A 26184-nucleotide genomic window follows, 5' to 3' on the forward strand; every position below is an offset into this window, starting at 1 on the left:
TGTATCTGAAAATGAATCCTTGCTCCTGCTTAAGTTCCTGTATCCTACAGACTCACGAAGTTCCTCTCCCACTTTAAGCTTAGCTCTACCTGTCCTGCACTTGAGCAAGTGACAAGATAAGAGCATACACAAGATCTTTCTCAGTGCATATTAGAGGAGAAGAACTGAAGGCTGTAGAATTGTCCCAACAGCATTCAGAATGGGGTGGGGGTCCGGCACGGGTGTCTGAAGCAAGCTGCCACTCAATCATTGCTGTCCAGAGCTGGTCTCAGAGAGCAGTTTTCATTTCAGGCAATACTAGAATGAAATGCACTAAATCTAGAAAATTTATTATATTCCAATATATGAGAGCTTTCACAATGGCTTTCTGTTCACTGTGTAGGCAGTAAGTGGTCCAGTTTCAAGATAGATGCTTAAATAGTCTCTAATATAATGCATGCTTATTATGTAAATATAATTTGTATATAGTTTTATTATTGTTATTGTATACAGTAAGTATACATAAAATTCACATATAATATACTATGTAGCATATTTTAGAAATGCTTTTACTAATAGGCACTTAAATATTAAAAATATTTTATTATGCTATAGTATTTGTGCATATACACCAAAATTCATGTGTACCTACTATTATCATATATTCCTAGATAAGCATAATAAATTAAAGAAAGGAAAGACTTAATTTTTCTTGCTCTTAATATGGCCCTATCAAAGATATCAAAATTGCTTTTATGTTTAAAATAATGTGGCATGCCACCATTTTGAAAAGATTGCTTATTCACTTGGTTAATACAATTATGCACTAGTCAAAGCACCATGGAACAGACTTCTGTACCTGAAGTAAATTAGTCCTATCATTTCAGACTTGTGCATACCTCTGTTTCCTATATGTGTGAAGGCTGCAGGTGTAATAAGTCCCTTAGTGTTGACATGGTGAGCTGTTAGCTGATTAATACAACATATAAAATTGCCTTTCTGAAAGTACCCATGGGAGAACACATAGAATCTTTAATCAATTCCACTAGGCCTTCTTACACTTTGATAATTAAATAGAAGAATTTAAGTATGGTAAGAATTTTAAGACTTATCTCCACTCAGATCTCATAGAATTATTGTTTTTTTAATCTAGAATTAAATCCTTGACAGAACTATTTTCTGAAGTGGCTCTAAAGGTGCATATTTTTAAATTGGAAACAACTACTTTTTCAAGTGATACATACATTTTTGTGCAATGGGAGAAAGATCATTTGTTATAAAATGGCATAGACCACTAAGGGGGCCTATGTATTTGCAGAATTTATATAAATGCAGGTGTGGCAGTAAATCTGGTCAGCATTTAATGACACTTACAGCATCACTATGCCCATAACAGATAGTCATATGCACAGGAGAAGCTTTACATGCCGAACAGCAGCAGACATAGCAGAGAAGCCAAGGGAAGCCATGCCCTGTTTCAACAATGGGACACGGCTGGATTAAACAACGTACCTTACAGCTACAGGGCCCAACACAAGGGTCCTCATTTGTGCTCCCTAAGCCACTGCAGTTACAGGGTTGGCAGTCTGGGTAGCCACTGTAGCCCCTGACACACCGATCACACCTCATGCCCCCAAAGCCAGTTTTGCAGTGACAGGATCCAGGCATTAAACCTGAGGGAAGAAGCATTACATGTCAGCACTTTCAAAGGCAACACACAAGTTAGTTCTTGAGGCTTGGATTGTAGTAACTTTGAAGTTGGATTCTGATCACAAAATCAGTTTTTTTAATTTTTATTATTTAAAACAATTTAAATTTAAATATACTTTGTTCCTATTCTTCCCTTCCCCTAAGTCCTTCCAGATCTTCTCTCCTTCCCTACTCATTCAACTTTAAGTTCTTTCTCAACGAACAAACAAAACTAATACAACAGCAAAACCTAGAAAACAAAATACAGCATCCCCTAAAAAACACCCCCATCACACACACAAAGCAAACTGTAACCAATAAAAGTACACACAAAAACTGTGAAGTCCATTATATACTGGTCAGCTACTCCTGAACACGAGGCCTTGTCCTGGAGTGGTCGATGTACCCAGTGTCACTCTGTTGGAGAAAACTGATTTTCCTTCTTTCAGCAGGTATTCAGGACAGCTCAGTTGTTAACCTTTATCCTAGTGGCTAGGTTTTCATTCATTTTTAAAATATACCATAATAAAACAGAAACTATCACATCGAAGTTGGACAAGACGAATAAACAGAAGGAAAAGAGCCCCAGGAGAAGACACAAGAATCACACCCAGGAATCCCATAAAAACACTAAACTGAAAGCCATAATATACATACAAAGGATCTGGTGCAGACCCATACAGGTCCTTTGCATTCTGCTTTAGTCTCCTAGTTCATATAAGCTTTGCTCAAGTTGGTTTAGATTGCCTTCTTGTCTTGTGTACACCAGTAAAGCTAATACTAAAGGATATGGAGCCTAAATAAAGATGCCAGAGGGGCTGGGGAGATGGTTCAGCAGTTAAGAGCACTTGTTGCTCTTACAGAGGACCCAGGTTTGGTTCGAAGCATCAACATGCTGACTCAAAATCATCTCCAGTTTCAGGGGATCCAACAAGCTCTTCTGTCCTGTGCTGGTACCAAGCACTCAAATAGTACATATACTTGCTACATGCAGGCAAAACACATCCATACACATAAAATGAAATAAATAGATCTAAAAATCTGAAAAATAAATTTTAAAAACTGGAGAGATGGTTCAGTGAATGAAGTGTGGGAGCATAAGGATCTGGATTTTGATTCCTGGCACCCACAGAGAAGCTGAGTGGGGCAGTAGACACTGGTAAGCAGGATTAGGACTTGCAGAAATAGGCAGATCCCTGGAGCTGGTTGGCCAGCCAGTGTAGTCAAATGGACGAACTCTGTTTTTCATGAAAGACCCTGTCTTGAAAAACAAGGTAGACAGCTGTAAAGGAAGATAGCCTATGTTAACCTTTAACTGCCCACACACATGCCCACAAACCACGCCCATGTATGTACCTACACACATGTATCTACACACATACCATATACATGCAAAATTTAAGAAAAATGAAGGACAGAAAGATGAAAGATGAACCATCTATCAAACTACAACTTCTGTGTGCAAAGCCTACAGAAAACAACAGCAGCAACAACAAAATGGTCAAGGGGTACTTTCCATAAAGTTTAAAACTCATGGCACAACACTGAGAAGAATAGGCTGTGTCATGTGCATATCTGGCAACTCATAATCCAGCCTGCCCCAGCACATCATAACAGATGCGGACATCCTTGGGAACAAAGACGGACTACTTAACAAGTTAGCATTGCTAATGTGATGTAGTGACACCCACAGCAATGGTAAAGAAAAGGCTGAATGGGGGTAGAACTGGAGTAGTAGGGTGAATATGATGAAAATACAGTGTATGAAATTCTCAACAAATTCATATAATATTTTTAAATTTTCAAAAAAGAAAAGACTGAAGGCATTCATAGGAACAGATTTAGTACATGGAAGAGGGGCATGAGAGCTGTTGCAATTCCCCCCCCCTTTTTTTTTTGACAGAGAAATGTTAAAGATAATACATCCACAAGAACACCTTTGGTATCTCTTTAGGAATGATGTGAGGACTGCAATCTGTTGTTCATGCCTTTGATGATAAAGATAGAGAAAAAAACTGTTGAATGAATGAATACTAGAAGTAGGCCTTCAAAATAAGAGCAAATCAATAAAATGTGATCACCATCAGACAAAGACAAAGAATAATGAAATGCAACAATACTTCATGATAAGAAATCCTATCACTGAACAAAAGGAATATTGAACATGAATAAATCAAGAATACACGCTATTACTATTAAGAGTGTGTTTGCATAATGTGCACAGGAGTCGTGAAAAAATGACTGGAAATAGTAAACACAAAGAACATATGTATATGTCAGGAAAGCATGCAGAAAAGTAAAACTGATACATAAATACTAATTAGGGACATGAAATATAATAGATTTAATACCTAAACATTTAGTTTACTTTGGTAAAGATGTAATAAAGTAATTTTTGTTAGATTTTTGCTTCAAAACTACTAATTATTGGAGCTGAAGAGATGGCTTGGTGGTTAGGAGACTTGCTGCTCTTCCAGAGGACCCGGGTTCAATACCCATGACCCACATGGCAGCTCACAACTGTCAACAACTTCAGTTCCCCTTGAGAATCCAATGAAACTTAAAATGTGAAACAAAAAAGGAGGGGCAATATTAAAGTTTTTCTCTTCATATAATTTCATTATTCTTGCTTCTAAACTACCACTACATTGTGTAGTTATTTTTCTAATTTTTCTATTTCTAACTAATTTTTGAATAATGTACTAATTTTGGTGGGTGACTTAATATTATTGATAACTGTGATTGACTCTTCCTTAAAAAAAGCAAAGAATTCATGATGGCAAGATTTAACTTTAAGGGTATCAGGGCAAAAATGCACACAGTCTTCATTATTTGCTACTTTAAAGTTGCTACTCAAATTCTCCAGGGCAATTGCCCTGTAATTAGCTCCCAAATACTGATTTTATTATTTTGCCATTTGATTCCTTGGTGTTGAGAGTTTATCGTGAATTTTACTCCTCAAAGTATTTGGTTGCAACTCATGGTACCACCATCTGTAGTCCTTTGAATGCACATGGCATCATCTACATCTCACAATGTGATTTCTATTTGCTGCCCAATGCTGCACACAAATCTCTCACTGAATGCTGTCATTTGACACTGGACCCAGTGGAAGTTACAGAACAATCTACGGAAGAGGACAATGCTGTGGGATGTCTTTCTGTGTGTTGTGAATATGTGTTGCTCTGACTGGTTGATAAACAAAGGTGTTTGGCCAATGGTGAGGCAGAATAAGATTAGGTGGTACATTCCAGCTGGAGAGAGAGGGAGAGGAAAGCAGAGGCATAGGGGACGCCAGCTGCTGCCAGGAGAAGCAAGATGTAAAAGCACCGGTAAGCCATGGCCACGTGGCAACTTATAGATTAATAAAAATGAGTTAAGTTATAGGAGCTAGGTAGCAAGAAGCCTGAGCCATTAGGCCATACAGTTTGTAAGTAATATAAGCCTCTGTGTGTTTACTTGGGCTTAAGCGACTGCAGGACAAGGAGAGAGAGATTCATCCTGACCTCAGGGACCAGAGAAAACTTCCAGCTATAGGACAAGAAAATTTTATACATAATATGTATGTTTTATGCATAAACACTTTCTCTCTTTTTTATGTCCTTCCTCCCCCCCAGACACACACGCACGCACGCACGCACGCATGAATAACTGTCATATGAAATCATTTTTCTCAAGGACACATAGAGGACAGTGGTCTCATAAGATTATACTGCCTGATGACATCATGCTTTGTATAATACACACTATGACATTTCTACAACTAAACTGCTTATGACAAATTTCTCAGAATTTATGTCCACAATAAAGTGCCACGTTACTGTACACATACATCAGAGCAGATGATCTTTTTTTTTTCTTTTCAAACAGTATGGTTCAGCACAAAACAAATTATTATGGTGAATAAAAATAGCTTCCTAGAAGGCACACTGTTAGATGTCAGAATCCTGACGATGGGAATGGAATTACTGTGAAATTCTCTGAAAAGAATGATGTTTGGCATCCTCTCATCTTTTCTTCAGAGCAGTGGTCCTCTACTGTGCCTCACCTCGTCGGGCATATTTCTCATCCTTGACACAGACTTCACTTAAGGAGCCAACAGGATCACAGTGACATGGCTGGCATGGTCTTGGATAATTTGGTGACACCTGAAAAAAAAATAATTGAAATTGTTTCAATCAAGTGTAATAAAAATTCCAGTATTTTCAGCTCAATTGCAAACAATGTGGGACCAATTACTTTTAAAAATACATAACAAATTATTTTGATAAAATTATAAGAATTATAGCAATCTTTGACACAGATTGGTGGGCTTCTAAAATCGAATTTTTTTCTCAGTGAGTACACAAAGTTAAGGGTCTGACATCACTAATCTGTAGATAATTGATATTTAGATTCAATAATCAGTAAGATTTTTCCGTGTTTCATTTCTTCCTGGCTTTTTCAAAGCTTGCATAAAGGAAACCACAGACAAAGAGTATACTTAACGGAACATATTTTATAACCACTGCATTATTATCATAACGAAATGATGATATGTGATTGGGATTCTCAAATATATATTCCATAATTTAACCTGCCTGCTTATTATATGTTTTAATATGATGTGGTTTAAAATCAGCATCATCAATTCCCTTCCCAATTTACTTTTCAAGAACTTTCACACTGACCATAGCATAGTTATTTAAATACAAATTTATATTTGCTACTCAAAAGAGGCACAGTTAAATATTTAAGTTAGAAACCTGGTTCTAGGAAGCTGTATAACCTGGGAAGAAACTTTCAGACTCGGTAAGCAGAAGTTGAGCTCACATCCCAGTGGGACATGTGCAACCCTGACCCTTCATGTTGGTACCAGGGCAATAACAATTGCTTCAAAGATGCAATTCCTATAGAGGAAATGAAGAGGGATGGCATGGAAGGTATCTCACGAGATCCCTGGCACACAGTAAATGCTTAGAGTCAGTCACAAGTAGCATTGACTGTTGAATATTTTAATTAAACAAATCTAAACTGCTCACAATACTGCACACACATTTGTTTTCCAGATGGCCTGGTGGAAAACAAAAACCATAAACTGGTTTCCCAGGAAATGAATATACAGGAATATACATTTTTTTTCCCAGTAGACTACATCTTTCATAAGTGTCTATACCTAGTTTTTTTTTTAAGGAGGAATTTTTTTTGCTAATGTAAATTATGATGTAAAAACTAGACTTGATTATATATCTAATTAAATAGGACTCAAGTTCACAACAGTTTAAAAACCATTGTTTGTTTAGAAACTTTTAATCATGTCCTCATGGAGCTATAGTACTGTCCCTAACACAAACATGAGCCATGTTCTCTACCTTAAACAAGCTTATGGAATCAAAAGATTTATAAGATACTGATTAAAGAAAAGTCATAAAAAATAGACATACCCAAAGAGCCTCTAGGATCAAATGCTACAACCCATCACATTTAATTCAAACATTAATTTTTATATTTGTATTTATTATTATTATTATTACTATTATTATTATTTTGATTATTTTAAAACCAAAATTGATGTTTGAAGAACAGAAAGAAAAATCTGCTGAAGAGAGGTCTGTGGAGGGATGGGTATCCACATCTGTATACTAACATCCCCCCACAGCTTAACTGATCCATTCTACATAAAAAAAAAAAAAAGTCATTCACGAGAAGCCAAGATGGAAAGAACTATAAAGAAAAAGAGAAACTTGAATAGAGTTTTCAGTGCTTTGCACCAAGTAAACAGGGTTTAAATGAACTTAGAAATGTAAGTTAAGCTCCATGAGCTTTCCATCAGATGTCTCTCAAGCAGCAAATGCTCTCCTCCACCATTCTATGCATCAGCAAGTTTACTTTACTTAGGACACATTCAAAATCTTCAGAGGAAGAAAATGGGATCCAGGAGGTTTGCACTTTATCACCCCAAAAGCACTGTCAGATTGTGTGTTTGGAGGCATGAGAAGAAACAAGAAAATGCAGTAATCATTTAAGAAAGAAAAGTCAATAAAAGTGGACCCCAAGGAAACCCAGGATTGAAATTAACATACAAGCAAGCCAATATAGGAACTGTGGATATGTCAAAGAATTCAAAGAATGATGTTTATGAGTGATGCATGAAGTATTTCAGCTGAAAAACACAAAGTATAAGGTGTGTGGGAGGGAACAAAAGCCAAACTCCAGACAGCCAAAATAGCAAAAATCTCAATTTTTCAAATTCACTGGATGTGTTTGATTTTAGACTACAATTAGCAGTTGTGCGTGTATGGGGAAAGTAATCTACCCAATGACAGATGTCAGATATTCAATTTGAAAAATAGAAAAAAAATAAAAAGTGAGTATGGCCTCAGCAACCTGTAGGGAACAATTAAGCAACCTGACACCCAGGTAGGTAGTCCCAGAAAGGAGAAAGAGAACCTAGATCAAATAATAGTGTTAATGAAATAAAGGCCCATCAGGTATGGAGATCTTGGCATTTGAGAGGTGGAGGCAGGAGTGGAGTATCACAGGCAACCTCAGCTACGAGTTTAGGCACCAGTTGGGCTATATGAAACCCTGTCTCAACAAAACAACAAAATAAATATCCTAAAATACTCTCAATGTGGATCAAAATCAAAGTTAATTGCTATGAGAAGCTCAGTGAACCATGTAAGATAAGCACAGAAGAAACCAGACAACACACTGCTGTGTGCTGAGGTTGGAGACTATTTTGTGTAAAATGACGAGTGGTAACGTGCAGGTGCTTCATGATGTCAGTTTCTGTCTGTTTAGCACCCTTCTCCCCTGTGTCTTTTCTCTTCCTTCTTTTCTTATCACAAATGTAAAAATAGTTATTTGCTTGTACAACATATACAGATCATGCACTTAATCTGATTGATAGGTAGGGAAGTTTTCCAATATTTAGAATAATTGCTGAGAAGCAATCTAAAGAGGTCTCTAGAAGGCAGTGGCATTGGGACAAGCCCCAACTGCCAGAACTCTGGAGACTGAAACTAGAGAGAAATGAATTTGAAGCCAGTCTGGACTGCAAAGTGAGTTTCAAACTATTCTTAACTATTTAGTAAAACCCTGGCTCAAATACAATCAATGAAATCTTTCTATCAGATAATGAATTAACAAGGATTACACATAGTAGGAACAAGAAACAAATGCTAGGTGTGCTTTCATAAGGACTGATGAAATCCAGCAGACAATGGTACCTCACTTGTAAAATGGTCTAGGCTTTAAAAAGGAATAGAAGATGGTCAACACACAAACTAAACCCTCATGCTAAAAGTTTCACTGCTTAGAAGAAAAAAATACTCTGAAAAATAAGATGCATCAGAATGATCTATGAAGACTAGTCTATAATTTCAACATACACACGCCTGGCTATGAGATTTCAATTTGATAACAGCTACATTGTGAGATGTAGCATGAATCTTAAAAGTTCTTATTAATAAAATCAAACCTGAGCCAGATATTGGGGTGAACTAACTGGAAGATCAGAGAACCAGAACAAGCCACAGCTAACCTCACCTGGCCAACTTCTCAGCTGGTCTTGTTTCCTCAGACTGGAAGCTTCTGTGTCCTTATCCCAATGGCTCTCAGCTGAACTACTGCTGCTAGAAGCCTGAAAGCTTAACCAGCCAAATGCTTAACCAGCCAAATGCTTCTAGTTCCTGGTACGCACGCCTGATATATCTTTCTACCTTCTACCACCACTCCCTGGGATTAAAGGCGTGTGTCACCATGCCTGGCCATTTCCAATGTAGCCTTGAACTCACAGAGATCCAGAGGGATTTCTACCTCTGGAGTGCTAGGATTAAAGGCGTGAGTGCCACCATTTTCTAGCCTCTGTATCTAGTGACTGTCTGTTCTCTGACCCCAGATAAATTTATTAGGGTGCACAATATTTTGGGGAACACAATACCACCACAGTGAGACTCTGCCATACACACAAAAAATAAAAATGCAAAACCTATTAGGTTTAGCCACATATCTAATTTTAAAAATTAATTAATATCAAATTTCATTCCAAGCATCCATGAACCATTCCAGTCCAAGAATCCATGAAGCATCCATAAATGTATAGCTCAGGTGTCTCACTGGGAAATTCTAGTCTGAAATGTATTAAATATTTGGAAGAGATTTAATTTCAATCATATGTAAATGATTTTTTTTTAAATCTGAGGAAAAGGAAGCATTTCCTAGTTCTTTTGTTTGAGGCTGGTAAACCATACTACAAATGACTGACAAAGATATTGTAAGAACACAAAATTAAAGTCCCAAATCCCTCATTCAGCAAAACAAAAATCCTTGACTAAATAAAATCATCTCATGCATGAAAATTACAGTATTTTATAAATAAACCAGACTTAATACACAAATGCAAAATTGTTTCTATGCTCTGCAAATGAATAAAAGCTAACCATATTAACATGCAAAATGAAAACACATATATTTATTTTAATAGATGCAGAAAAGCATTTGAAAAATGCTTCAGAATTTTTTTACTATAAAAATGCTCAGCTACCTGGGAAGAGCAGAGAAGTTGCTGAATCTGATAAAAGGCACCCATAAAAATCCCATAACTCACATCACGCTCAATAGTGAATTATTATGTTTATATTTAAAGTGAGAACAAAATAAAAATGTCAGCTCTCAGCAATTCTATTTAACATCAGCATAAATATTTCAAAGTAAAGAGTGAGTCTGACGTTATTTGTAGACAAGAATCTAAGTGTACAGTTCTAAAGAATACCATAAGATTACTAGAACCAACAAATGAATTTTCAATGAGTACAAATGATAAATTTAGAATTAATTTTTTTAATAATGAAATGCAAGAATCTGGAAAAAAAGTTTTACTGTTTAGTACTGTTTAGTTTAATTTATTACTTTAGACACAATACAAACAAAAGGATCATTTCAATTTAATCAAGGGTTTGTAAGACCTCTATTCCAAAATTACTGTTATAGATAACTTTGAAAAGTACATACAGACATGATATGTTCATAAAATGACTCAACATTAACATGATATTCCTCCTCTCCCTATTTATACATAGGTTCTAAACAAGTTGCAAGCAATATTGTCTTTATTTGAGACATTGATTATAAAATTTTTGAGTAACAAACTGGTGTTCTCTTGACCAGTCTGAAAACATATACATACAAGTAACATTATACAGACCAGACACACACATACACACACACACACACACACACATACATGCACACAATTAATGATAAAAGGGGCCATGAATTTTAAAAACCAAAAGGGTGGGTGGGGGCACATAGGAGAGTTTAGAGGAAAAAAACAGGAAGTAGGAAATTATATAATTATAATCTCAGAAAGTAAAAGAAATAATTTCAAATTTTTTATGGAAATGCAAATAAACTACTGAAGAGAGAGCCTTGTTCCAAATGCAGTATAAAGTGGGTGAACCTGCACTGTTTGGCTCAAAGTACATAATGTTAGTGGACATAGAACATGGCTTACAAGTTGATCCACATTGTATGGCCACATCATATGATTCCTAAATAACTAGATGTAAGTCTAAATCATGATTTCACACCAAATATAAAAATTTGCTCAAGATATTGTTTAAAAATTAAAAATGGAAAATTTCTAAATTGAAAAAAGAATAGTATCTTTACTTGAACAGGTGCTTCATGATAGAAGATACACAAATGGCCAACAGGCACTTGAGATCAAAATTAAATATACAATGAGATAATTTCAAACCATCAGAATGACTAAGATCAAAAAAGATTGTCAACCACAAATATCGTGGAGACATGGAACTCATAGACATCAAACATTTTTGGTACACATGTAAATGTCATTGATAATTTGATAATAATGTAGAAATTTCTTATAAATTTTAATACATACCTGTCTTATGAAATAGCCATTTTATTCTTAAGTATTTACAGAAGATAAATTAAAACAAGATCATAACATGGCATATGTAGACTTGTTTGTAGGAGCTAATCAGAATCTGAAAATCACCTGAATACCCATCAATGGGAGAATGGATTGAGTTATTTCATATGTTGATGTAAAGGAATATTATTAGTTCTTTTAAGTAAACAATTATTGGTGCACATAACATTGCTAAATAAATCTTCAAATTTTATGATGGAAGAAATAAAGACAAATGAACAAGTACTGTATGATTCTAGTTTTTATTGTTGTTGTTGGATATTTACTGAAAGGTAAACTTAATTAATTTTCTAAGATCAGAAGACAGTTTTGCAGGAATGCAGCTCAATTTGAAGAAGTCAAAGGAGACACTTCTGGAGTTATTATGACATTTCATACCACATCCTTAAAGAAGTATAGCACACTTTCAAGTAAGAAAAGTTCTCGGTCACATTTTAAAGGGTGAAGCACAATATTTTAGAGATGCTATTAAAGTCAGTTTGGGGTACATAACTCTTATGAAAAATCAAAAATAGAACTTTATGAAAGAAAAGTATGCCTTACCCCTTTTGGTCTGAAGAATCCATCAATACATGTCTCACAGTTTATCCCAGCTGTGTTTTGTGTGCAGTTGATGCACACACCCCCTCCGATGTACTTTCCATGTATATTTAAGCTTAGATTTCTTCTGGCAACATTTTCATCATAATAGCACTCTTCAGCTTTTCCATGACAATTGCATGCTACAGTCAAAATAAAAAACAATAAATACCAACATCACGCTTTAAATATATATAAAAATATTTTACCATACATATAGCATAGACACACAAGTCCTGAAAAGCATTTATACTTATTACATATATGTCAATAAATTCATTCTTGTAATAGAATTTGAAATAATTAAAATCTATAAGTTCAACTGAGTAGAGAAATGCCAATAGTTCACTGGTTTTTCAAATCTAACTACAGTTTCATATAGTTCAGTCTACACTCTTATGACAGACAAATTGTCAAACAAAGCACTGAATGATTAACGGTCATGTAATCTATAATGAATAATGCCCATGTGTGACCCTCTGGACTACATCCTGTGGGTAAAATAGATAGGGAGGAGTTAATTAGTCCCATTTTTCATTGTTAATAACAAACAAAACTTTTCAATAGGCTAGATTCTCTGCTAGTCATTTTATATCTGCTAGTATCGATTTCAATTACAATAATACCCTCTTCATACATCACTAAACCAAGTTAGAGACAGGGGCAATCGCATACAAGGCACAGTTTTTGGTATTGGACACTATTCTCGAGTGAGACTCGGGAATCTGCATTTCTAACTACTGGTATAGTACTCTCACATCCCTTGCAGCCAATGAGACAGATGTGTGGTAGGTATCAAAAAATCAGGACAGAATGAGAGCCCAAGGTAGTTTGGGTTGGATGTCCTTACCCTTGATTACCAGTCATGTGATATAAGTAATGTCCTCCTTTCACTGGGACTCAGTTTCCACGTAAAGCATAAGACAGTCAATAGTCATTAGCAGATAGGGATATTTAAAAGCATCAAATGAGATGATGTATGCAACACCATTACCATAATGCCTTTTAGATAAGTTCAATTGATTTGTCCTGCTCTTCACCCTCTTTATCTTTTTCATGTTGCATTATAGGAATTCAAGACAGTGGGGAAAAATCACTTTTCCCAGAAAAGACTGGGTAAAGCTTTGAAATAAATGTGGGATTTTTATGAGAGTGAAAATCAGGAAAAGATATTTGTGAAGTCTCCTTCCTCCCATAGATTTGGTTGTCTGTTCTTTCATTTATTTGTTTTTGTGTACCAGAGGGCAGACGCATGTGTCCACACACACACACACACACACACACACACACACACACACACACACACACACACACACAGTGTGCATGTATGTACACAGCTGTTTTATGTATGTATGTAGTCTGCTGAGCTGCCTGGCCTTGCAATAATTGCCTTTCCATATCAGCATGGGTATCACCTAAAGCTACACAGAATACTACTAGAGAGTAGGTATAAGTCAATATTTTGTTGATGCATAATTACAAGTTTTCAGGAGGTTTCTCCTTAAGGAACAGTGCACATATACTGGGCTCAGTGGATAAGGCTGGGGAGTAGGACCTGGTCTATGAAGCTAAACTCTTTCCTGTTTTAGGTTGAGAGACTGAGGAGTATTTTACTACCATTTTATGACTTACTTCTTTCATTTGTTTTGTGAATGCAAAATACTTAAAAGGATTCTGGAGAGACATGCTTCAAGAAATCTATTAGTAATAGCAATTAAAGTAATGCAAAGATTTTAGAATATGGCCTCTGTACATATATATGATACCACCTTTGGGTTAAATTATTGAAAGTGTAATTTCTATTTTAAACTACATGCATGTCAACTTGAATTTTAATAGATTTAAAAGTGGCTATTCCAAAAATGTTATGTTAGATGACTCTCTACCCTATAGAAATTATGAAAGTCTCACCAATATTGTATCTTATCATTCTATTAATACTATTATTAGGTATATCAAGCATTCAAGTATTTGCTAGGAGGATGGATACATACACTGACAAATCAAACAGTATTTCCATTGTCTTAATTGGTGTGTCCTCATTTTAAGGGTTATCCTCTTCTGTCTGAATTGTGAATGCCATTTTTTTCAAAAGGCACACACCCATTTTGGTTTTTGCACAACAGCATTATTGTTTTTCTTACTGACATGTAAGATCCCCTAATATAGTAAGACTGATATCTCCTTGTCACGGTTGTTGAAAAAGCCTTCTCCAACCTGCTGACTTTAGATTTAGAATATATTAATTTCATTGTATTTTTAGAGTTTTAAGCTTTATTTTAGGGAAAACAGAGAAATAAACATAAATGTCTATGCATTATAAATGACTTTGAGGGTCTAGAAAAAGACACAAATATTTAAACATCCTCTTTTAAATATATATTGTAAGAAACAGTGAGAATTTCAGCTGTCAGTGTAGATGGAAGGGTGTAATGCAATACAGAATTATGTACCCAATATTTAGAACGGATGTTGCTGAGTATGTAAACTGTGGGCTAATGTTTGATGCTTGAGTGGCAGTCCTCATATTCCCTGCAACCAGAACCCTCTATCTGTCTATCAACATCAATGGCACTGTGCCCAGCTCTAGGTGGATGGCTTCAGAGGACAAGGATGGCATCTGCTCTCAGCGAGCCATTTTCTACTCTGTCATCAGCAACTTTCCACTCCACAGAAAATCCTTGACATGTGCTTTAAATAAAGTCTTAGTAACAGAATGAAAATTTGTCACTATTCAGAGATACACCTTGATTTAAATAAACTAAATCAATGAAAATCCAAATTAAACCCAAATTAATTAGAAAGTGATTATCTTTTATATAGAGAGAGTTGGAAAGGAGACATTTTCTGTTTACCTTTAGAAATGGAAACATTACCAATAGTGTGGTACTTAACTAACATAATTAAGATACTCATCATTAATTTCTGGGCTTTAAAAATCTTTGTTCTTTAGAGTATGGAAGTGTACTTACCCCTCTGTCTTACAAAAAGAAGAAAAGACTTACAATCTCTAACATTTTAAAATTACATAAGAATGAATGGATCCTGCTAGATCAGGGATGGCTGAGAAGAGCTGAAAACAAAGATTGGACATACAGTAGTGTCTGAGCATTCAGTTGTGGCTAAGTCTCTACCTGGTCCACTAATAATAAAAACAGGTAGATACATATCAAAAGTATTCAAAATAAAGATAACATGTGTAGCACCAAAAACATCAAAAGGAGTTTGTTTTATGATTGGAGAGTATTTTATTCAATTGTTTTAAAGTCTTAACATGTCCGACATATGAGCCACAATAAACATAAGTTAAATTTGTCTATAGTTAACACTTGTATTTCTTGCTTAATAGCAAGCCTGCATTGGAGACTTTACATAGTTTTTGAACTTAAAATATATGGTTTAGGCTTGCTCACTAAAATATTAATATTGAATTCAGCTGAATTTGGCTCCCTGCAAGTTTGAGTCTACAGTTCTGCAGAAGTGTGTGTTAAGATCTTTTCTTACCCTAAGAAAAACTACAGAAACAGAATTCTCTAGAATTCAGGTCACAGAAGCTACAGAAATGGATCAGAGGTTATGAGCACTGACTGCTCTTCCAGAGGATTCAGTTCAATTTCCCAGCACCCACATGGAAGCTCACAACTATCTATAACTCCAGGATCCAACACCCTCACACAGACATACATACATGCAATAAACACCAATGCACATAAAATAAAAATAAATAAATGATATATCTAGGTTCAGGTTACTAGGGTGGACTGCTTGAACAACTTAGTATCTAAAATCAGGCAGAAGCCTTTTTAGTCATTTCCCTCAGGAGAAAAAAGACATTCATTTTATGACTAAGGTAATCATTTGAAGTATGAACTCTTGTTGACATATCATTCACTATTTTTCATTTCTTTCACTTTCTCTTGGTGCTCATTGTCCATCAAATGTTATAGCATAATTTGTGCTAATAATCACCACAGATGCCACTTTATTATAAGTAGCTCTATGATGGTGTTGCTATGGAGAATCTAATTTAAAGCATTTGACTACTGATAATCAGTATGACAAAGCCATATTTCCCCTTCCACATTTGCCAAAGCACTCTTCAGGGTAGTCAATATATGGAACCAAACTAATGAGTATTGACTGCTCTACTTGGCATCATGAACCTGAGAGAGTAGGGCCTAAAAATGAGGGGGACTAAAGTCTCATGCAATAGCCAAGTTTATTCAGAGCCATCAGACATTTTATACACTGAGGGTTAAGAAGAGTCATGTGAATAAGGTGTTCATGGAGACAAACTGCACATGGCAAAAGCAAGTTTTTCCATAGTGGCACATGAATAACAACAGCTGAAGTAAACTCACTCCTATCCACTACACCTGGGAGGATTATGAAAACACATTCCAAGAGCAATTCTGTGTTTTGAAGATACTAAGGTCACAAGACTCTCATCTTGTTTTCTTACAAGCACTCAGAATCCTCACGTGACTCCATTCTTGGACTGCTTTCCCACAATGTCTATCTACTGAAGAAAATAAATGTGGAATATGTGCATAATGGAATACTATAAAGACAAAGGATGAAATATTACAGCTGTGATCAAATGAATGGAACTGTGTAGCATTATGTCAAATGTAATAAACCAGGCACCAAAAGACAAACAGAGCATGACCTCACGTATATGTTTAATCTAATAAGCACGAGCTCATTAAATTTCAAAGTAGAATGTTGATTAACAGGAATGGGCAAGAGGGAGTAGGAGGGTGAGATGGGCAAAGGTTGGTCACTGCGTACTAACTTACAATTAAATAGAAGTAGCTTCTGTTGTCCTATTTACAGTATTGCAAGGCACTGTACAAAATTATAATATACTGCCTACTTCACAGAGGAAAGGGCCTTGCCTAGTTTCACCACTAAGATATAATGATTTAAGATTTGAACAGTATGCAAAGTGTATATATAACTAACATATAGGATACCACAAATTCATGCAATTTTTAATGTCAACTAAAGAGTGATACTTGTGTCCACAGAGCTTCATGTCTTGACCTCCTTGTCACATTCCACTGTCTTTTCTGGCCACTGCTCATCAGCATTGCATAGCCTATGTGTGATTAATGAATCCTTTCATTCTCTGTTAGCCTGGTTTTAGCATGACAATAATCTCTCACCATTGACTGCACTCTCGTATTAGGTGATGGGTGTTAAAGGCTATTGGGTGGGTTGGGGGGGTGTTGTAAGTGATTATCTGGACCAAGAGAGCTAATACAGATTCTACAAGTATCTGGGTTTAGAAGACATCTCCGTAGACTTTAGGTTTCACTTACTGCTCATTTCCATTTTTATTTATGTGCATGTGTGTCTGTTTATTTGTGTTTTTATATTGTCAGTATGTGCTTGTATGTTTGTGTATCTGTTTCTTTTTGTGTTCCTGACTATGTGTGTATTTGAGTATTTTTGTGTCTGTGTCTTTGTGTGTGATTTTATATGTATTTGTTAATAGTTGTGTATCTTTGTATTTTTATGTTTCTTTGTATTCCTGTGTTACTGCGTTTATGTTTTGTGTGCATGTTTGTTTATTGTATATTATATGTGTGTTTGTATATGGATTTTGTACGTTTTCATGTTGGTGTGTATGTCTGTTTGCATATTTGATTTTACTGTGTGTTTGTGATTGTTGTCTGTTTTTTGTATGTTTTGCATGTGGTTATGTGTCTTTATGTGTCTCCATATTTTTGTATGTTTGTGTTGATGTCTTATGCTACAAGTACAAGTTCTTCTTGATGACAAAAAGTATATAGTATTTTCTTCTGTGTTTCCCATAATCTTTATATTTATGATAAACTAATAGTATTTGGTAAATATTTAGAGATGTAAGATGAAAATCCAAGAAAGCTGGGGTAGTAAGGTATTGGTTGATGGATTTACTAACTATGGTCTTGGCTAAAAAAAGAACATAACAGGAATATGAGATTGCCTGACCAACATTGCTTCATAGTGCTGTCCTCTGTGTCCCTAGCCAAGCAGAAAGACAGGGTTGTCCTCTCAGGTCAGGAACATACCTTCGCACTCAGTCTTGGTGAGGAAAGTCCCAGCTCTCCAGGGCTTCTGATGGAATCCCGGGCAGCACCTGTCACAACTCTCCCCACACGTGTTATGCTCACACTCGCAGCGTGATTTCTAGCCACAGAGGGAGAGAAGCAGATTTTGAGTGTTGCATAGAACTGCAGGGGAGGAGCTGTCTCTGAAAGGTGTGTGTAGAAAAGGAGAACCTTCTGGACTGTGCACTAAAATGTAAATCTGGGGTCAGCATGTGCAGGACACAGTGGCCGTTCTGGGGGGACTAAAAATGTTGTGCACCAGCATGGTTGGTCCCTGCTGTAGCTGGCATCACTGGGTTTAGGTTCTGAAGAGAGCAAAGAGGCCCAATTGAAGACTGAATTCTGATTCTCCAGTTGATTGAGACTCTCTTTCCTGGGGCACATGCCTAACATAAGTCTTTCTTCAAAGCCCTGTTAAAAGTTTCAGAAGAGACAAAATAGGAAGTTAGTCCCTACTGCGAATCCAGGTTCTTAGGAAGAGCAGGAGTTTAGAATCTCTGTTACCATGGCTTTTGTCTCTGTGCCCTGTGTTCTAGTCTCTATTCACAGCCTTTCCAAGGCTGCTTTTGGGGCTCGCAATACTAGGGAAACACTGTTCATCAGTGACCCCATTAGAAAACATGGAGCAAGCTACACTCAAACTAGTCCAGAAAAATCGGGCAGGGTCTCCCTTCTCTCTGAGAGATGACATCATGCAAATCATTCATCAGAAAACGAGCTTTGGTTGTAACATTACCTGTACTAGACTTTTAGTAAATGCAAAAAAATTTTTAAGTACATAAATAAATAAACCAGCACAAGCCTTACAGACACCCACCTATTTCCGCAATTCAATTTATCTCTTCCATAGGCTGCACAGCTGATGATTTTGAATTTCACCAGTTTGTTTATGACAGGAGAAAAACACATGCTCGTTTGTCTTCTTGAGGCTGTGTTCACCCAATGCATTCATTGTCATTAATGAAAAGTTCTACACAAAAGCTTTCAAGCCTGTTCTCCCTTGGCAGTTTCAACACTCCAATACTCTCTTCCACCTGATTTCTTATTGTCCCTCCCCACACATCAGCTTCCTGTCACAGGGACACTTATCCGCTCACCTCCATGCACAATTTTCATTTCTTTGCATGATTTTTTTTTTGATTAAAAAATTTTAAAGGACTGGACAGGTAGATTGATGGCAAGCATCCTCACAAAGCTAAATCACGCAGCAGGCTGTCATAGCTAGAGAGACTTCAAAACAGATACCACTTTGGAACCTTTATGGGAAAAGAAAACTAATCTGTTTTCTGATGCAGTGACGGTTGGATTCAAAGTCTATCATCTTAACTGCCAGCTCCATTTCACCCTGGCAAGGCTTCCCGTTAAAGCATTTAAGTGGGGACCTGACACCCATTCACAGCATTTCCTTTCAGTAAAGCCTCTCTTGAAGTGTTTTACAGTGTGGCATTTCGTTTTGCCTAAGCGTCCTATAAATATACATACATTTGTTGCCGGATCAAGTGGACAAGCCCGGGCATGACCATAACAGATGCACATCCCGCCAACCGAAATATCCTTGACTGAATAGTAATACTGAAAAGAAAAAAAAAAAAGCCAGAAAGAAATGTCAGCATTGCTGAAAGTAGAGAACAGGAAGAGCAGGAAGAGGGGGCAGAGCAGTCAGTTCAAACTTCGCCTTTGCCTTTGGACTTCCTTAGATGCATTATTGTTCTTCCTGAGGTAACTCCTATTTTTGCACTCATAACCCCCCAAAAGAAGGCCTTCAATTTATGTTCCATGCCTACCTTGGGGATTTTTTTCCCCAGGGACATTACGATGAACAGGCTGGAGTACCCGCCGTCAGAGCAGTTTTGACCTTGAGGCTGAGGACAGTAACTCTCCATAAACTCGTTTCACACAGCTTCTCATAAAACAACCTCTTAGTTGTGGTCATGAGAAACAGTATTTGTGAATCAGAATGTCCTCTTTTACTTGATAAATTCGAAATGTAACAATACCTTTAAGGGAAACTGTGGTGGTAACAATATAATTCTTATCCAGATTCACAAGAAATTTCAAAGGAAAAAAAAATGGTAAAGTGAAATTTTGACGTGCAGAAAACTTGCTTTTTGTTATGTTAAAATGTTCTTACAACTGCTTTCCTATCTGAAATTAACACAAAGCTACAGTCACAGTCATTTTAAACTACCAGCTATTTTTAAAATACTATTCATAATTATAGAGCTGGACTAAATTGAAATTTTAATTAATGTGTATAACGTTTTATAATCACTAGAGTTTTTTTTACATTATCATTTAGTATCCAAATAACCCTCTCAGTGAAAGAAAGCTCTCTTATTACAACTATATACATGAAAAATTGTCAGCTTCAGTAAGAATAAAATGAACATATATCTGAGCTTCCTGACTAAAAATCATTTATTATTCTATGTATTTCTTTTTCTTTCTACCCTTCTTCTTTTGTTTTAGTTATATACATATAGTGTCTTGTAAGATGTTTTTCCTATCTTAGGTTATTTGTTATACTGAGACTTGGAACTAGTGGAACATGTTGAGAAATTTAGGTAACTTAAAAGAAAAAAAAACTCTCCTTACTTAACTTCATCATTTAATGATATAGATACAAATGGAGATAATTACTCAAGAGGCTGGTGCAGTATTATTGTAGATGCTCTTAAAATTAAGAAATTTATTTTAAGTGTAAGTACATACTGCTTTGCTTTTGAGTATGAAGAGCTGAGATGTGATATTCTGTTTTTATATGTTTAAATTTGCATGTAGTGTTCATTGAACTTGAATGCTTTCAGAAAACATATGCATATAGTGACTGAAAGGCTCATATACAATACAATTGTACATAATAAATATGTAACACAACCCCCACCCAGCCCTGCAAAAGATGATTAAAAAAATAACAGTATTTTTTTCATTGATGTCCCCTGATGTACTTGTCAAATAAGAATAAATTTCACAACAATATTGTTCAGACTTCTTCATGCTAAAAATAAAATTAAAGGTGATTTTTTTTCAATCTGTGAAGATTCCAAACAATGTTAAGAAATAATGATTACTTCTGCATAAGGCAATTGACAATCTGGTGAAATATAATACAAAGTAAAATTGCTTCAGGTTTGGAAAATAAAAGGCACTAGAACATCTACCATATGTTGTGCGGCGATAATTAAAACTTGGTAGTTAGTCTGTGATGAGGGAGAGGGTAAGCTTGGGTAGGTTAAGCAATGAGTAGAAAAAACAGGTGAAGCGTGATGAGGAATTGTGACACTCAGCTCACTGTGTCATCAGTAGGTCCAGTGGTGGCCGTGGACTGGTCTTCATATTCTAGATCTACTGTTCTCGCCTCAGGTTCAATTTCATCCTATCACTCTACTGCTCCCTTACACATTCAAGGGTACAGTACAGAAATCACTTTGTTAGCGTGACTGTGCCTTCGGATTCAAGGCTGAACTGGAACTATTGTAATGGTTTGGTTGTGTGGGGACAGGCACTATACAAATTCATGATTAGAGGTTGGGGTCCATAGGGAGGAGTTGGGCAGAATCAAAATTAGGAACAGCAAACTGGGCTGTTCATCCTTCTCATAACAACCTCAGAAATTTCAATTTGTTTGGCACTGAAGGAAAACACTCAGTTAGCTTTGATTGTCAAAGATCTGCTGAAAAGACACTTTAGACTTTGGTTTGCTTCTGTTAATTTTATTCATAAAGAAAAAAAAGCATCTTGTAGAATCATTTTCCCCATGGAATGGCTTTTTCTTTTAATTTTGTGGTTTATAATCACTAATGGAGCCAGAATATTTGATGAGATAACCTGGTCTTTGGACCGACAATATTGATATCTCTGGAAATTTCTAGAATAGTGCAATCTCAGTCCTGCTCTCTACCTACTGAATTAGAATGTGGTTTCCACTAGAACACCAGCTATGTGTATGGTAAATATATAAAAATGCATTTCTTTTTTTTTTTTTTTTTTTTGGTTTTTCGAGACAGGGTTTCTCTGTGTAGCTTTGCGCCTTTCCTGGGACTCACTTGGTAGCCCAGGCTGGCCTCGAACTCACAGAGATCCGCCTGGCTCTGCCTCCCGAGTGCTGGGATTAAAGGCGTGCGCCACCACCGCCCGGCAAAAATGCATTTCTTAATGTGGGTTTTGGCCAAAAGTGTTTCAAATGCCCTGTACTTCAGCAAGTAGCAGCTCAGAGCCAATTGTAAAAATACAGATCCCCTAAAGTGACAGAAGAAACTAATGTAGTGTTTTAAGAAGATTATGAACAAGATATTATGATCTTCATTTTACAAAAGCGGAAATTAAAGTTGAAAAATGTTGAAGGACTTGATAAATTTCACATAATTAATAAGTCACAGAACTTGGATTTGAAGAAAGGAGAGTGTTCTATGTTTTAAAGTCTCTAATGATAAATGTTCCTACAAATCACAGACCAATTTCTCTCTCGATCCTTGACTGACTGTTAAGGAGATGGGCATGGTAGCATTCAGGCTCCAGTATTATCCCCAACACTTACTCTTCTTGTGACAATAGGATCGATTTCTCTGGGGTCTTTGTGAGCAAACATCATCAAGTCAGCGTTCAAGGTGCGGATCCGCTGAAATCTCAGGCGAATATAGCGAGCAGAGGTGAATTCCAGGAGTTCAGGGGAAGGATCATCAGCACTTGGTCTCCCATTAATCAAAGAAATGTGAATCTACATGGAGCAGAAAAGGATGTACAGGGTTAGTTTTCTTCCTGCTTTTCCCCACATGGGAATTGCAGGCTCGTGTTCACACATCCAAGTGTAGCAAAGTAGTGGAGATATGTACGGTCATCTCCATAGATGTTCAGGTAATAGTGTTATATGTTCCAGATACTACACGCTGTACTTATTTTTAATTGTTCTTCTAAGCCTTTTCATCATCTTGCTTCTCATGGTATTCCCAGAAATTAACTATTACATCAACTATATTTTTCTACAAATTAATGTGCTATAAATTACATAAGAATCTGTTATATAGTTAAAAAACAAACAAACAAGAACACTTGATAGGAAAATGTTAGCCAAATCTGACAAAACTAGGACCCTGTCATGGATTAAAAATAATTCTGAACTTGAAATCTTTCTATGACAAATGGGGACATATATTTCAGAGATAATGTACAGGGCAAAAATGATAAATTTTGATGGAAACTAGATAAATCTTGGCTCCCAGACATTTCAATAGATTTGCTTTTGTTATGATTTATTTATTTTTTAGTAATTGATAGACTAAGAAGACAAAAATTCACACAGGCTATTGCATACTATAAGAAAAATGGATTGTCTGAAATTGTATTAAACCTGGATGTAATGATGACTTTTTTTAACAAAAAATAATTTAGCACAATTGACATCAGAAGACATATGATTTAATCAGAGCATTTTCCGTATATAAATAGAACTTCCCCAAATGCACAGAAAGCTGATGTGCTTGCACCAGACTACCTCAAAAGCAGATAATTCATTTTTTTCTATTCCTTATTTTTTTAGTTCTCTGAGAATTTCATATAATACATTTTGATCACATTTCCTCCCTCTTCTCAATCTTTTCAGATCTTTCCCCATTCTCTTTCCCACCCAATTTTATATAGAGATTTTTTTAAAGTCCATCAAGTACAGTGTGCAGTGCCCATTAACTCTTGCATGTCTGGCCTTCACTGGAGCATAGTCTACCCATCATATCCCTAAAAGAAAATGTCTCCCCCCCCCCCAAGCAGGTATCAACTACTCGTAAAAAAGCAGAGAATCTACTGAAGGACAGATAAACTGTTGGTTCAAATTTAAAAAAAGCAAAACTACCACAAATAAAGGAAGTAGGTCCTTAGTACTTTTAAGAATGATTTCAAATCATAAGGGAAAGAAAGTCAAATAATGTACAATAAATTTAAACAAAACAGGTATGGCAACATTATTGAAAAAACACAAATATAACTGACTTATCCACTATTGATAAATTCTATCATTTTATGATAAGGTAACTATTAACTAAAAGTGCGCTAGTAAACTATTTTTCCAGTTTTTAGGTTGAAAATGTTCACCAATATTGAAAACACCCTTTGAGAGTGAGACTAGCTTTGTATGGCTACATGTCTTACTTTTATGAGTGTAAAGCCAAATGGCACAAACACCTCCCACGTGAATTGGGCAATACATTCCAAAATGAGAAATGTACAGGGTTATTGACTTGCCACTTCTCTTCATACAAAATAATACAGATATTATAACACATATAAACGGAATATATTGAATAGATTCAGAGTTCCCATTGTTTACTCCCAAATTTATTTGCCAAATCTGATTTTGGGGTGTTGATATAGGTGGTAGTGAGTCCTTTAGGAGGTAATTAGCTCATAAAGGTGGCATCCTCCTGAAAGGGATTAGTGGTCTGATAAAAAAGATGCTAGAAATCTAGTTTTATCTGCACCAAGCAAGGAAAGAAGTCCAGAGTACGCAATCCAGAAGAGAGTTCTCACAATAACAGATGAACACCATGCTGACCTCTGACCATAGCCTGCCGGTTTCTGGATATGTGAGAAATCTAGTTCTCTTCCTTAAGAGTCACACAGAGTGGAAGTCTACCAGCTTGAACTCACATGGAAATATTCTTTCAGCCCTTTTTTTTTAACAGAATAAAAGAAGGGAAATAATTTGTTAGTGTGAGAGTGGTTCCATCAACTGTGTACCTACATATTGAATTATGGGGAACAGTTAAACGTACTCTAATGGTTCCTTTTGTATCCTATATAAAGCGAATATTACTCATGCATCAATTCAATCAGATCAAAATTATAAAAAATATTGAAATTGGGTGGTGTGCTTTGAACATACCACGTGGAAATGCAGACATGCACGCACACACACACATGTATATGTGACTAAAATGACTGGAGAACTCAAAATGGAGGATCTGAGCCTCAGTGGAAGAGAGTTCAGGGCAGTCTGTGTACACACTGCAGTCTTGACTCAGGTCAGCCTTGAAATTTTCATCTGCTTTTGGAAGACAGTATATCACCCGTGTTAATTACATTTTTTGACAGGCAAGTCGATGAAATGTATTTCCATCCTACAATTCTACTTTTAGATAACTCCAGAGAGCATTTTACAAACTGACTGCCAATAAACTACTCCAGTCACTGGAGAAATATAGCAAACACTGAGATGAGAAACTGATTTGATGCTACACACAGACACACAAACACAGACACAGACACAGACACACACACACACACACACACACACACACACACACACACACACACACACACACACAAACACACACACACACGACTAGACCCAAAAGCTTCATGATTAAAAATGTAAAAACATTCCAGCTCATTGATTCAAACTCTGATATTTAGTGATGAATCAATTCACCAAATCGACACATTGGAAGGAGATAGAATGCATGCTCTCCAAAAATGCTGAATCTCACAACACTGAATATCCTCTACTGCTGGAGATCTGAAGAGTCATGTACATTTTCTAACATCCTATAGTGTTGGCATCTAGCAGGTGGGCAAAAAAAGAAATGTGTTTTAAATTAAGTTGCTCTTTCAGCTTAAGGAGAAATCAATTAAATGTTCAAAGAAAAAGTAAATGATCCATGAAGCTGTTAAAACTAGTCTCCCTTGAAGGTCAACATTACCACCCTCAAAAGGTTACCAGTGTTCTTAAATTTGTGCCTGAATTTCTTTCCTGTCTTCCTTCACTGCCTGACTCCGAGACGATCTGAAGGGAAAGAGAAACTTATTGAATATGTTGGACTCTGGTTTCTGAGTGTCCTTAACGTTTTCTTGGTGTTGATGCTATGGTGAACCATGATTTGCTATGCAAGAATCAGTGAATTCCTC

The 26184-nt window shown here is 36.2% G+C and overlaps 1 protein-coding gene across 1 annotated transcript in view; it reads right to left on the reverse strand.

The window, feature by feature from the left end:
• Lama2 (laminin subunit alpha 2) overlaps positions 1-26184 on the reverse strand; it is a 571484-nt gene that overhangs the window by 328826 nt on the left and 216474 nt on the right. Inside the window, exons 5-10 of the mRNA XM_052751249.1 lie at positions 22826-23005; positions 19771-19860; positions 18250-18367; positions 12155-12333; positions 5717-5816; positions 1492-1652 (exon numbers count right to left, since the gene is read on the reverse strand). Of these exons, the coding sequence (XP_052607209.1) occupies positions 1492-1652; positions 5717-5816; positions 12155-12333; positions 18250-18367; positions 19771-19860; positions 22826-23005 (828 nt within the window). The remainder of the gene's footprint in view (positions 1-1491; positions 1653-5716; positions 5817-12154; positions 12334-18249; positions 18368-19770; positions 19861-22825; positions 23006-26184) is intronic.

This window comes from Peromyscus californicus, unplaced genomic scaffold (genome assembly GCF_007827085.1).
Source record: "Peromyscus californicus insignis strain IS unplaced genomic scaffold, ASM782708v3 Scaffold_22__1_contigs__length_63687245, whole genome shotgun sequence".
In the NCBI taxonomy this organism is placed as follows: Eukaryota; Metazoa; Chordata; class Mammalia; order Rodentia; family Cricetidae; genus Peromyscus; species Peromyscus californicus.